The sequence below is a fragment of the Physeter macrocephalus genome, unplaced genomic scaffold (assembly GCF_002837175.3).
Source record: "Physeter macrocephalus isolate SW-GA unplaced genomic scaffold, ASM283717v5 random_44, whole genome shotgun sequence".
NCBI classification, from domain to species: domain Eukaryota; kingdom Metazoa; phylum Chordata; class Mammalia; order Artiodactyla; family Physeteridae; genus Physeter; species Physeter macrocephalus.
The window spans coordinates 2,505-16,108 of NW_021145330.1; the positions used below are offsets into that span (position 1 = coordinate 2,505).

Sequence of the window (13,604 nt, forward strand, 5' to 3'; positions counted from 1 at the left end):
ACCCAGGAGCCCAGGAGGAGCCTTCCTGGGCAAGCCAGAGCTGGTCTTCAGCTTTAGTTTCCCCACATGTAAAGCAAGAAATTGATAAAATGGTGCAGTTCCCGTGAAAAACAGTTTGGCAGTTTCTCACAAGGTTAAACATAGAATTACCATATGACTTAGCAATTTCATTCCCAGGTATAGACCCAAGAGAAGGGAAAACATCTGTCCACACAAAACCATGTACATGAATGTCCACAGCAGCACTATTCATAATAGTGAAAAAGTGGAAACAACCCACATGTCTATCAATGGATGAATGGATAAAATGTGGTTTATCCACACAATGGAATATTATTCAGTCATAAAAAGGGATGAAGCATTGATACAGGTAACAGCATGGACTAACCTTGAAGCCATCATGCTGAGTGAAAGAAGCCAGTCACAGAAGGTCACATATTGTATGATTCCATTAATATGAAATGTCTAGAAAAAGCAAATTCATAGATAGAGAAAGTAGCTTAGTGGTTGCTAGGGGCTGGGGAGGGGGGTGAGGAATAACCTGCTTAGTGAGTATGTGGTTTCCTTTGGGGGTGATGAAAATGTTCTGGAACTAGATAGTGGTAGTGACTGCACAGCAGTGTGAATGTACTAAATGCCACAGTATTGTACACTTTAAATGGGTTAATTTTATATGTGAAATGTTTTTTTTAGTAGGAGAACTGGATAACCACCATCTCTCAGGGCCAGTGGGGATGTAGGATTTTATTCTATTAAAAGTCTACTCTTGGGACTTCCATGGTGGTCCAGTGCGTAAGACTCTGCGCTCCCAATGCAGGGGGCCCGGTTTCGATCTCTGGTGGGGGAACTAGATCCCACACGCATGCCGCAACTAAGACCCAGCGCAGCCAAGATAAATAAATATTTAAAAAAAAAAAAAGTCTAGTCTTATTGCGAGCAAAGTTTACCAGCCCCCACAATTCCCCCCAGCCCGCCGCTGGTTCCGCCCCCACCCCCCACACCCCAACGTGTTTTGCGCCGGCCTGGCCCCCTCCGCGCCCTCTTTGGGGCTCTCAACAGAAGCCAAAGGCGGAAGACTTGGAGAGACCGCATAAGTAATACATCACGTCAGCGGCTGGTGGGGCGGGGCTTCGACGGGCCTTGTTGTCAGGGTCATGAATAATACACATTGAGGCGGGGCCTGAAGGTGGGCGCGTGTCGGGGTGGGGTCCGGGCACGAAAGTGGACACCTCTAGAGTCTTGAGAGGTGGGGCCATCCGCGCCTTATGAATATGCAGGAAGTCGGGGCGGTGACTGTGGGCCTCACTAGGCCCGCAGGGTGGCGTGGCCAGCCGCGTCTCACGAATAATGCAGCACGTCGGCGGGGGGTGCGGCGGCGATTGTGGATCTCGCTGGATCCGGAGGGGGCGTGGTCAGTCGCGTCTCATGAATAATGCAGCGCGTCAGCGGGCGGCGGGGTGGGGCGTGGCCGGCGCGCCTCTGGCCCTGGAGCCGGGAAGGGGGGGGCGGGGGAGCGATGGTCGCAAGATGGCGGCGCTGAAGGAGGCTCGGAGCTACGGGCTGTCGTGCGGGCGAGTAAGCGACTGCAGCAAGGTGTCCGTGTTCCATGTGAAGCTCACCGACAGTGCCCTGAGGGCCTTCGAGAGCTACCGCGCCAGCCAGGTGAGCGGCACGGGGCTTGGCGCGGCCGTCGGGGACGTCGGGGCGCAGGGCGGCCTCGCGCGCCCCTCTCCGTGGCGTCCTTGCCTGGGGGCTCGGGGTCCGGCGTCTGAGGTGCTGCTCGCGGGTTCCTGGGCCGGTGGGGCGCGGGGTGGGCGCCTTTCCGGGTCGGAGCGCGGGGAGCCTCGGCCCGGGGAGACGATCCTGGCGGGCGGCCCAGGGCGGCCGAGGGGCCCGAACTCGCGCGCCTGGTCCGGGGGACGTCTGTGTCGGCACCTGGAGGCGTCCGGGGCCTTTCCCGACTTAACCGGCACCTGGGCAGGAACTCGTTTTTTCACCAGACCAGGGGAGGGTGTGGAGGCAGCGCCGTCCGAGCACGGGAGGTGGGGGTTTGGGACTTCTCAGTCTGGCTCCTTGCAGGGTGGCTGGTAGGGATGGCTGACTGCACTCCTGGGGAGCAGCTTTTCCGTCTAAGACGCTGGCAGGGTGGGTCAGTGGGGCACCGCTCTCGGGGTATCTGTGGGGTCCTGTTCCGTTGTTTGCGGAGGTTGTGTCTACACTTGGGGGCCGTCTTTGATGCTTTCCAATGAGGCCGCTGGAGTTGGGTTCACTCTTGGTTCTTGTGAAGGGGAGTTTGGGCAGAACCTGACAGCTTGTCCCCAACTCCCTAGGTGAACCTGAATCACTGGACACCTTTAGAAAGTGGAAGTGTTTTGGGGTGGAATTGCTGGCATGGTGCCTCTCCCAAGCTGGGAGCCTGTTGTGGGCACCTGGGAGGGAGCTCTGGCCACTGCACCTGGCTGCTGACGCTCAAACTTCTCAGGGGCCGATTTGGGCCCATCTCGGGAAGTTCGAGGCGTTTCAGTTCTGCCACCTGGCCCGGGGGGTTGGGGAGAGGCTTCTTTGTACCTTTTTTCAGGCCTGACATCTGGGGCCGTGGTCAGAAACTGCTTCTTCCCATTTCTGTTTGTGTCATGGCGCCCTCCTCCTGTGTTGGGACAGAAGTTGTAGGTGCCCAGTGGTCAGGTCCTGAGGGGAAGTGGTTTGGGAGCCCTTTTCTTCCTTTCCTGGAAAGTGGGGGCTTCATAGTAAGTGGCTATAGGGGGAGGGGTCTGGCGTCAGGTTCAGGGAGGCCCTGCCGTGTGCGTGTGTGTGCGCGTGTGTACTGGGGATGGGGGGGCCTCGGGCGGGTGAGGAGAGAGACTAACTAGGAAGGAATGTGGCTTTCTTCCTGCCCTGGACTTGTTCGGCACCATTAGCTAAGCTGGGAATTTCTTCCCCTGTTTTGTTCCCAGTGTCGACCCTCCCCGCTCTTCTTCCCACTTTTTTGGACAGTTTCCTTCCTGTCCTCGTGTCTCAGTTTCCCCTTCATAGAACCGGGATTTCATCTTTCTGGAAGAGTGAGTTCTCACCTTGTCAGAAGGGATTCCCCAAGGTGAGGCTGGGGTGCCACTGCAGGTGAGGAGGAGAGGGCACGGTGGCCAGCTTGAACCTCCGGAATTCCAGCCGGGAGTCTTTTTCCCTGGGCAATTCTGACTTGTTCCCCTGGAAGGCAGGATTTCCTAGAAACAGCTGGGGGAGAGCTTATGCGTCATGTAAATAAGGTGAGTTTGGTACCTGGTCACTGTGAGTTCGGAGCCCCGCCCTCCCTGCCATGCTGCCGTCCCTTGATCTAGTCGTCCGGAAGGCCCGCCTGTGCGTCCACCTCATGGTGTCACGCTGCTATTTTTAATTTAGGGTGTTGGTTACATCCCCTAAGCTGGATCTTCCTCCTGTGAGGGTGAAGGTATAACTGTAGGCTCAAGTTCGTCCCACGGAGAGCCCAGCTGTGTATGTCCGTGTTGATCAGCCGGAAGGGGCTCCCTCGAAGAGCTTCTCCTTCCCAAGCTACTCGTGTTAACTTGGCTGGCTGGGCTAAATTTTGGGGGTGACTGAAACTTTCATTTTTCTCAGAGGCTGACTTGTGATTTAAGTTACTTGGCAGTATTGTATTTAATCTTATCCAGTGGGCATTGTAGTGGACTGAAGTAAAATCAGGGCAGCTTGGGCACACTCAGTGTTCTTGGGTGGTGGGCATGCAGAAGGCGACTTGAAGAACTTGTTTGTGTGACTAGTGAAGTGTATTGGTTATTAACAAAACCTCATGTGTTTGACTGTCAGTAGCGTCTAGAGTTTTCTGTTTTCTAGCGCTGTGGTTATATGGTTTGCCAGTGGCAACTTGTGGGGAGGGTTTTTACTTTTACTTTTTACAGTTGCCCCTTGAACCACACAGGTTTGAACTGCCCGGGTCCACTTGTACGTGGATTTTTTTTCACTAAACACACACTACAGTACTAGGGGACCCACGGTTGGTTGAATCTGCAGATTCAGCACTCAGGATATGGAGGGCTGACTGTAAAGTTTATAAGGGATTTTTGACTGCTCAGGGATTGGTGCCCCTGACCTCCGTGTTGTTCAAGGGGCAACTGTAATTGCAAAGAGGTTTTTACAGACTCAGATGTGGCAGGGGCCTGGAGAGGAGCATCCTTCAAAACTTTCTCTGTGGCTCCTGGGAGCCTAGCTGTTGGAGTAGCCGGAGAAGTCCCTGACAGCTTCCCTGTGCAGAGAGGTCTGGAGTCTGAGCTGCCTTTGTACAGACCTAGTGACCAGCCTGGAACATGGTGGAAGGTAAAGATGTAGTCATATGTGCAGCTGCCACCGTCCGGACTTGGGCTTCATGCAGTCTTGAGTGCATACCAAGGCACTCCCATGGATCTCCCTTTTCACTGTGATGGGTTACTTCCGGGAGAGAAGAGAGGGGAAGTGTAAACACAACTCATCTTTCCAAGACAGCATCATGCGCCTGTTCAGAGAAATGTCCCTGACAGTGATTCTACGGAAGTGACCTTCCCTGGGGCACCTCCCTCGACCACCTGAGTATTTCATCGTCACATTTGGTGGGCTCTGTTGCTGAGTGATCCTCCCCTCTCCCAGATTAACAGGTCTTTACCTTTTTTTTTTTTGCGGTACGCGGGCCTGTCACTGTTTGTGGCCTCCCCCGCCGCGGAGCACAGGCTCCGGACGGCCAAGCTCAGCGGCCATGGCTCATGGGCCCAGCCGCTCCGCGGCATGTGGGATCTTCCCGGACCGGGGCACGAACCCGTGTCCTCTGCATCGGCAGGCGGACTCTCAACCACTGCGCCACCAGGGAAGCCCCCAGATTAAAAGGTCTTTGATGAAGAGTAGCATATTGTCGTTCAGGAAAAATTGAGGGCCCAGGGAGGGGCCCAAGCAGCCTGGGAATTGGAGCCTATCTGGGTTTGAATCTCTGAATTTCGGCTCTACCTGCATGAGGCCTTGGGTCAGTACCTGACCCCTCCCAGTCCAGATCCTCCTCCTCAGAGCTATGAGGATCCCAGTGGCTGCTCTGGATTCTTCTCTTTAGGATTATGAGTGTCCCAGTATCTGAGCCCTCTCAGCTCCTAATCCTTCCTCTCTCAGTGTTGTGGGTGTCACAGTGCCCAACCCTCTCTGAGCTCTGGATTCTTCTCTGAGGGCTCTGAGGGTCCCAGTACCTGACCCCTCCCAGCTGCAGATCCTTCTCTCCGGACTCTGAGGGTCCCAGGCCCTGCCCTTCCTGAGCTCTGGCTCCTCCTCTCAGGGCTGTTGGGATTCCTTTGGCACATGTGCGGCCCTCAGTGCAGCCCTGACCCCTCTCAGGTTCTCAGCACTTAGTGTCGGTACCCAGGGCTGGTTCCCATCTGGAGGTTTGAGCAGAGACTATGGGAGAGCCTGGGTTCCTACATTTTCCCAAATCTGATTGAGTGCCTGGTCTGTACAGGGACACTGCTCTGTGTCCAGGGGCTGGACATTTATAAGTGACCAAATGGGTCCCCAGTCTCTCTACCTGGCATTCTAGAGGCAGGAGACAGATGATGAACAGGGTGGCACAGAAATCAGCATGAAGAGCTTGTCAGCAGTCATTGTCAGGAAGGAAATAAAATAGGGCGATGTGAAAGGGCGCTGCCTAGGAGATGCCAGAGCTGAGGTCTGCTGGGCGAGGGGTCCCCTGGGGGGAAGGGGTGTGAGTTCCAGGCATGGCACATGCATAGACCTTGAGACATGAGGGGCTGGGGAGGGTGTTTGGGCAGGGGGCAAGGCCCAGGTAAAGACGTGGAGACAGCTGCAGGGCTGTGTCCTGGGATGGGCTTAGGAAGAGGAGGTCTGCAACAAATACTCTGTGACTGTTCTGGACCCACACTAGGGGCTGCTTGCCTGCTGCTAAGGGGCTAGCTGCGGGTGTCAGCCTGGCCACCGGTGGCAGGAGGAGCCTTAATTTAGCCTCTACTCCCCTCCCACTGTGAGGCCTCAGGAGGTGGGTTCGTCTCTCCTTCCTGGGGGGCCGCCCCACTCGGCCCTCACTAGGTCACTTCTTGCCAGCCCTGTCTGTTTTTCATATGAGCTGTCTTTATTTTTTTTAATTTTTTTGGCTGCGTTGGGTCTTCGTTGCTGCACACAGGCTTTCTCTAGTTGCGGCGAGCAGGGCCTACTCTTCATTGCGATGCGCGGGCTTCTCATTGCGGTGGCTTCTCTTGTTGCGGAGCACGGTCTCTAGAGCGCAGGCTCAGTAGCTGTGGCTCATGGGCTCTAGAGTGCAGGCTCAGTAGTTGTGGCGCACGGGCTTAGTTGCTCCGCGGCATGTGGGATCTTCCCGGACCAGGGCTCTAACCTGTGTCCCCTGCACTGACAGGCGGATTCTTAACTACTGCGCCACCAGGGGAGTCCCCAAGCTGTCTTCAGGAATAGCTAAAATCGCTGCCCCTCCTGGCCTCTGGCCAGGCCCCTGTAAGCCCTTTGTCCAGGCACGTGTCATCTTCTTGACAGTTTTGGCAGGAAGGCTAGTTTATTGTTCCCACTGTTCACTGGGGGCGGTTGAGGCTCTGAGGGGCAGCGTTGCCTGCCTGAGGTCACGCTGACTGTCCTCACTGGCCCAGGCTGCCTCTCCAGTTGGGTGGGAGTTTGAGCCACAGCTATGAAAGGGAGTCCCACTGTGGTCTCAAGTCCTCATGACATGCCAGCATCCCAGGGTCCCGAGAACATTGGTGACATGAGTGGCCATGCAAATTCCTGAAGTGGCCAGCTTTGACTGTACCGTGTCCTCTCCCCTGAGAAAGCCTGCAGGTGATAACCAGTTCCTGTGGATTGTGCCCTGCATGCCAGCGCTGGCCTGAGCTGTACGTGTTACTTCATCTTGTCCCCTGGCTGTCAGCCCTGTGGTGGGGAGCGGTTCTCATTTCTCCGGTGAGGAAACAGGTAAAGACTCTGGGAGGCCGAGTCACCAGAAGGAGTCTCCCAGCTGGGATGGGGCTGAGAACCGGGCATCTGGCTGGAATGCAGTGTGTGTGGCCTTGAGCTTTGCCTCCTCTGAAGGGTGGTGGTCAAGTGAACTGGGCTGCCCCATTGGTGTCAGAAGCATGATGTAGGGGTTCGGTTTGCCTGTGTGTTTCAAGGTGGGCACTCAATAGGTCTGGGTGGGGTGAGTCCCTCCCAGAGGTGCATGTCTCATAGGTACTGAGGGAAGGCGAGCAACCTGGGGTATGGAGTGAGTGCTGGTCATTTCTGCAGATGGCCTATGAGGCTGTGTGAGGGGCCAAGCCCGGCATCTGCCACTGTGACCCTTGACTAGCTTCCGGCAGCCATTCACCATGGTGACTGTGTCTAAACAGCCGGTGGCTCTCGGAAACCCACCCTCTGTTGACTCATCGGCAAGGCCAGAGTTCATCACCCTTGAAGTAGTTTTGACATCACACCCGGATTGTGACATCTCTGGAGAGTCCTTGAAAAACAAGACTGTTTCTCCTGTTCCATGCATCTCTCGTCCCGGAGCAGACCCTGGTTTTGGGAAATCTGCTTCTTCATGGCAACAGCCCTGCTCAACGTGCCTGGCTGGAAATCCATCCTGTGCCTTTGGGTTTTGCCTCCCCTGGATCCTTCACTTGTAGGACCTTGCTCCCTTGCTCTCTGCCTTTATGACTTTCTCCTTGGTCTGTGACTCGCATGGCCTGGAGTTGTCTGAGATCTCATCTCTAGCGATACGTGGCCACTCTGCAGTCACGCAGAGACCACAGGGATGCTTTTTAGAACAATCCCTGCAAACAGCCTCTGACCTGCTGTGCAGTAAGTGAGACAGACAGTCACCATGTGCAGTTTTATCACTGCTTTTTAATAAAGAAGCTGGTGTCCAAGTAAACCATTCAAGGGGAGACCTCCTGTTCCCACACTAAGTGGTTGCACTGGAGTCTGATGCTAATTATATCCTCCTAGCTGGGTCCCTCCCTGGCCACGTTGAGATGCGGCTCCTGGCTGAGTCACTAGGTCAAAGGGGTGCGTTGGTGACTCGCCACAACCCCTCCAGAGGGGAGGGGGCCTTGCATGTCTGTGAAGTTTGTGGGGTCATCGAACTCCTGTTTAAAAGCGACATATTGCAAAAGTTTCTTTCTTTTTACCACAAAAGCTGTAGAGTTCAGTGAAGAACACTAGCAATTCCCTGTTCCATGGGCTGTTGTTGGCACCTCAGCGCCTTCCTCTGTCTTGCATCCAGAGGAAGTGGACATCACAGTGGTGTCCTCATATAATCTTAGGTCTCGATTCTTTTTTTTTATTGCAGTGCTAAACTTTGTTTTTTAGTGGCTTTAGTCCTAGTCTGCTGTCCGGTACTGAGGGCTGTGCAGAGATGCTGAATTGCAGTGAGAGGCACCCCTGGTGTACCTGTGCATTTGCGAGTGGAGCTGGAGGTTGCAGGTGCTGAACAGTACAACTATTGTATGTTGAAATCGAGGCCCAGGAGGGACATGGTCTGGTTTGTGGTGTTGGTTGCTCAGGGAGGTCAGGCCTAGAGGTGGGGAGGCTGGGGGTGGAGACTTTGATGACCTGAGCTGGGGTCCACTGGGGTCGGGCAAGGGGACAGATGTAGAAGTATTTGGGCTGCCACCTGTACCTGGTTGGGGGAGGTGGACATTTCTAACCTTTCCTGATTCTGGCCATAGGGCGGAAGTGTCTTTGCACACTCGGCTTATTGTCATGCCTGAGCTGGGTTTGTGAGAGTCGGGTTATGCAGGGCTTGATGAGACGCTAATGGTCACCTCTGGAGTGACTCTTGGCTGGAGGAGAGGTGACTGTGGCTGATCAGAGAGCTGCTGCAGGTCTGTGGTGGGTGAACAACATCAGCATCATCGTCATTGACGTGGGGCGAGGTGGAAGACGTGCGTATGCAGCCGTAGTGATGCTGCTTCAGGGCCCATGTCTTTCTGGGTTGCTGCCTTTGTCTCAGGGTGTGGATGTCATGAGTTTCTTGCCAGTGTCCTAACCAGTGCAATTTGAAGGTGGTTTACGACGGATGTGGTGGCTGTGGAAGCCAGCAGCCTTTCTTTTTCTGGTTCTTGGATTGTGTTCGTTGCTCAGGGGCAGTTGGATAGCAGGTTTCCTTTATTGTGCTGGCATTGACCACTTTCTGGACAGTGGGTGTTCTGGACACTGGGGGAGCCAAGGCTGGGCCTGGACGTGGGGGCTGCACCCTGAGACAGCATTTGGGTGGCCGGGTTTTTGGAGACGTGTCCGGCTGGGCCTGGGGATGACTGCTGAGCCCGCTGGGTTGGTGGCCGCTGCTGGCAAAGTGTGAGGAATCAGCCCCAGAGCCCAGGGTGTGGTGGCTCCATCTTTGCCTTCAGGTTGCGCTCAAGCTTGTGAGTGTTGGGGAGTCACACAAGGGCAGTCTCGAGGGGCCAAACCCCCTCTCCATTCGAGAATGCTGTTCCCTAGGTATGTGAGCAGGGGTTCCTGGCCCTTCCATCATCCAGCTTGGCTGAGTGTGGCCCTGGCAAAGGTGTGCAAAAGCCGAGTAACGAGGGGCCACCCTGTCCGCCCCTGCCCTTTCCTGGGCCCCTCGGCTTCTTTTTGGACAGGAGTGGCAGGACACGGGCGTGAAAGGCCTGAGGAGTCCCTGGCCTACCTCTCTCCCCATCTGGATGTGTGCCTGTGGCCTTCGTGTCCTGTTTATTAGACTGACTGACTTGTTCTCACCCTGCAGTCCCCACATCCCTATGGGGGAGGCCAGCCGAGGGCATGGTGATGATGGCTGCCAGGCGGGAGAAATGCAGCCGCGATGGGGAGGGAGGTGCCCTCGGGAAGCAGGGCAAGTGAAACCATCCGGGAAAGGCCTAGAATGTCAGCGTGAGATCTGAGAGAACGGCTGAAGGAGGGAGGTTGGAAGGGAGGCTGGGAGGGTGGAGCAGCCAGAGGAAGTTGGGGGTAAGGGGTGCTGAGCCGGGAGTTGGGGCTAATTTCATCATCCAGGGAAGCCCTGAGTGAGTAGCTGTGGCTCCTCTGCTTCGTGTGGGTATAGACGGCTGCAGCCCCTTCCTGGGGGCTCCCTGTGGAAGGCTCGACCCCATGGCTGATTTCACTCTATGCATGAACATTTTCCCTTGGGGGCTTCGTCCTGTGACAGGCAGGACACGGGGCAGGGTTGTGGTCAGGGAGGCCTTGGGAGTGCTAAGACCAGTCAACCCCAGTCTTTACCTGGGATCTCTCAGAGCCTTTTTAAAAAAAATTTTTTATTAGTGTTATTTTTTATCTTTTTAATTTTTTTTAAGAGTGAAACCATATATAGCTGAGACCACTCCTATTTGTTTATATCTGTGTTGGGTCTTCATTGCTGTGCACGGGCTTTCTCTAGTTGCGTGGAGCGGGGGCTACTCTTCGTTGCGGTGCATGGGCTTCTCATTGCAGTGTCTTCTCTTGTTGCGGAGCATGGGCTCCAGGCACGTGGGCTTCAGTAGTTGTGGCACGTGGGCTCAGTAGTTGTGGTTTGCGGGCTCTAGAGCACAGGCTCAGTAGTTGTGGCCCACGAGCTTAGTAGCTCCGCGGCACGTGGGATCTTCCCGGACCAGGGCTCAAACTTGTGTCCCCTGCATTGGCAGGCGGATTCTTAACCGCTGCGCCACCAGGGAAGCCCTGTTATTTTTCATCTTTAATTATAAAATTCACATAACATACATTTGCCATCTTAACCATTGTTAAGTGCACAGGTCAGTGGCATCAAGTACATTCACATTGCTGTGCAGGCATCACCACCGTCCATCTCCAGAACTTGTTCATCTTCCCAAACTGAACCTCTGTCCCCATTAAACACTAACTGCCCGTTCCCCTCCCCCAGCCTCTGGCAACCGCAATTCTGTTTTCCGTCTCTATGAATTTGATGGCTCTAGGGACCTCTTAAAAGTGGAATCATACAGTATTTGTCCTTTTGTGACTGGCTGATTTCACTTAGCATAATGACCTCAAGGTTTGTCCATGGTGTAGTGTGTGTCAGTATTTTCTTCCTTTTTAGGGCTGAATAATTTTCCATCGTTTTGATCTACCACTTTTTGCTTATCCATTCATCGGTCAGTGGACATTTGGGTTGTTTCCATCTCTTGGCTGCTGTGAATGATGCTGCTATGAACATAGGTGAACAGTTATCTGAGTCCCAGCTTGCAATTCTTTTGGATATACACCCAGAAGTGGGATTGCTGGATCATATTCTATGTTTCACTTCTTTTTTTTTTTTTTAAATAAATTTATTTATTTTTGGCTGCTTTGGGTCTTCGTTACTGTGCGCAGGCTTTCTCTAGTTGCGGCCAGCTGGGGCTACTGTTCGTTGCAGCGTGCGGGCTTCTCATTGCAGTGGCTTCTCTTATTGCGGAGCACGTGCTCTAGGTGCACGGGCTTCAGTAGTTGTGGTGCCAGGGCTCAGTAGTTGGGGCGCACGGGCTTAGTTGCTCCGTGGCATGTGGGATCTTCCCGAACCAGGGCTCGAACCCATGTCCCCTGCATGGGCAGGTGGATTCTGAACCACTGCGCCACCAGGGAAGTCCTGTGTTTAACTTCTTGAGGAACTTCCATACTGTTTTCCATAGCGGCTGCACGATTTTGCATTCCCACCAACAGTGCACAAGGGTTCCAGTTTCTCGACATCCTCACCAACACTTGTTATTTTCTCCTTTTTTGATAGTAACCATCCTGACGGGTGAGAGGTGATCTTGAAGCCTTTAAAATGTACTAAGGTGCTTGTGACTCTCTGGTGAGAGTTAAGGTCTAAAGGGCCTCTGGCACTTGTTGGACCATTGATAGGCTCAGGAGTTCCCTGTGAAGGTGACAGAGAACCTGACCCCAGCAGAACGGAGGCATGTTGGCACCCACACTTGAGGTGGGCTTGGGCTGGCTTCAGGTCCTGCCTGAGGGAAGATTTTGAGAGGGTCACCTGGGAGCAGATGACAGGAAGGGCAGGGAGAGCAGGTGTGGCCCCACCTTGAATGAGAAGCTGTGGTCAAGTGGAGATGACAGTGACAAGGGGAGGATAACAGTAATGAGTTGAGATAGCAGTGACGATGTAGGAGCCTGGGCCCAGTCAGGACCTGGGTCTCTAAGTTGGGAGAGTTAGTACGTACCTTGAGTGGTCTGGATAACCTGTGTCGGGGGAGGCAAGCAGTGGGGGCTGAGGGCCAGGGAAGGGTGGGAGTATGTGTGACATGGGGTCAGCTCAGGTAGTTCAGCTCTCTGCCACCCTCACCACTTCCTGCCCTTCCAAAGGCAAGACTTCTGTGCTTCCCACTCCCGCTAAAACCAAACAGGTCATGTGACAGGGAGGGGCTGGGCTCCTCCCTGCGGGCACCTGAGACTGCTGGGCCCTACCCTGGTCATGAGCTCTGATGGGGCAGAATCTATTCGACTTTTGTGAGTTTAGCAGTTTGTGTCCCATGTTGAATCACAAGGGGACTGTTTCGGAAAATGGGCTTTCTTGCAGGTGGGAAACGGCCTGGAGACCCCAAGGGTCAGGCACTGCCCTTTGTGGGGCACTGGGCAGGTGCAGGCTGAGCCTCAGCCTTCAAGACCTCCAGTACCGTTGACCCCCGCTCCTGCCCTTGACCCCCCCCCCCCCCCCGTAGCCCCACACCCCCCGGAACATTGGAATTGACGCTAGACCTGTATAAACATCCTCAGGGCCTGTGTGAAGGTGCATGAGGGGGAGGAGGAGCAGTGTTTTTTTCTGGACCCTGTGGGCAGATGCAGCCCACTTGCCCTCGGCGGGGGACTCCAGCAGGTGGGCTCCCTGTCCAGTCCTGCTTCTGTCTCCCCTCCTCTTGCATGGTGTGTGTATGCATGCACGCGCACAGCGCGCACCCTGGCCCCCATGCTTTTGGTTCCCTCCATCCAGGTGAGACTGATCTGAGAGGGCCCGGGGGCCCTGGTTGGGGTGACCACCCTGTTATGCTACCCTGGGCTCAGTGTGACCTTGCCTTCTCTTACTACCCTGAAGAGAGTAAGTGGGCCGGGAGCTTCCTTTTTCCTTTTAAAGTTTTATTTATTTATGTATTTATGTATTTATTTAGGCTGCACCAGGTCTTAGTTGCAGCATGTTTTAGTTGCGGCATGCAGGATCTTTTTTTTTTTTGGCTGTGTTGGGTCATCGTTACTGTGCGCGGGCTTTCTCCAGTTGCGGTGAGCAGGGGCTACTCTTCGTTGAGGTGCGCAGCCTTCTCATTACAGTGGCTTCTCTTGTTGCGGACACGGGCTCTAGGCGTGCAGGCTTCAGTAGTTGTGGCACACGGGCTCAGTAGTTGTGGCTCCTGGGCTCTAGAGTGAAGGCTCAGTAGTTGTGGCGCACGGGCTTAGTAGCTCCATGGCATGTGGGATCTTCCTGGACCAGGACTCAAACCCGTGTCTCCTGCATTGGCAGGCAGATCCTTGACCACTGCGCCACCAGGGAAGCCCATGCAGGATCTTTTTTGTTTGTAGTTGCGGTGTGCGGGCTTCTTAGTTGCGGCACCTGGGATCTAGTTCCCTGACCAGGGATCGAACCTGGGTCCCCTGCATTGGGAGTGCAGAGTCTTACCCACTAGACCACCAGGGAAGTCCCCTCCCTTTTG

The 13,604-nt window shown here is 54.6% G+C and overlaps 1 protein-coding gene and 1 non-coding gene across 6 annotated transcripts in view; one reads left to right on the plus strand and one right to left on the minus strand.

The window, feature by feature from the left end:
* The first annotated feature begins 1,067 nt into the window (after positions 1-1,067).
* The window catches only part of ELL (elongation factor for RNA polymerase II), an 81,076-nt gene continuing 68,539 nt past the window's right edge, over positions 1,068-13,604 (plus strand). The window contains exons 1-2 of one of the 5 annotated variants that reach the window (XM_028483541.2): positions 1,068-1,662; positions 2,955-3,059. In XM_028483541.2, coding sequence (XP_028339342.1) covers positions 1,348-1,662; positions 2,955-3,059 — 420 coding nt within the window. In that variant the 5' untranslated portion in view covers positions 1,068-1,347. Of the gene's footprint in view, positions 1,663-2,954; positions 3,060-3,121; positions 3,264-13,604 lie in introns of those variants that run through there. The other 4 variants (XM_028483542.2, XM_028483543.2, XM_024134131.3 and 1 more) reach the window with 4 other exon arrangements.
* TRNAG-CCC (transfer RNA glycine (anticodon CCC)) lies at positions 13,516-13,588 on the minus strand. The gene has a single exon. It is a non-coding gene; the product is annotated as a tRNA-Gly (tRNA).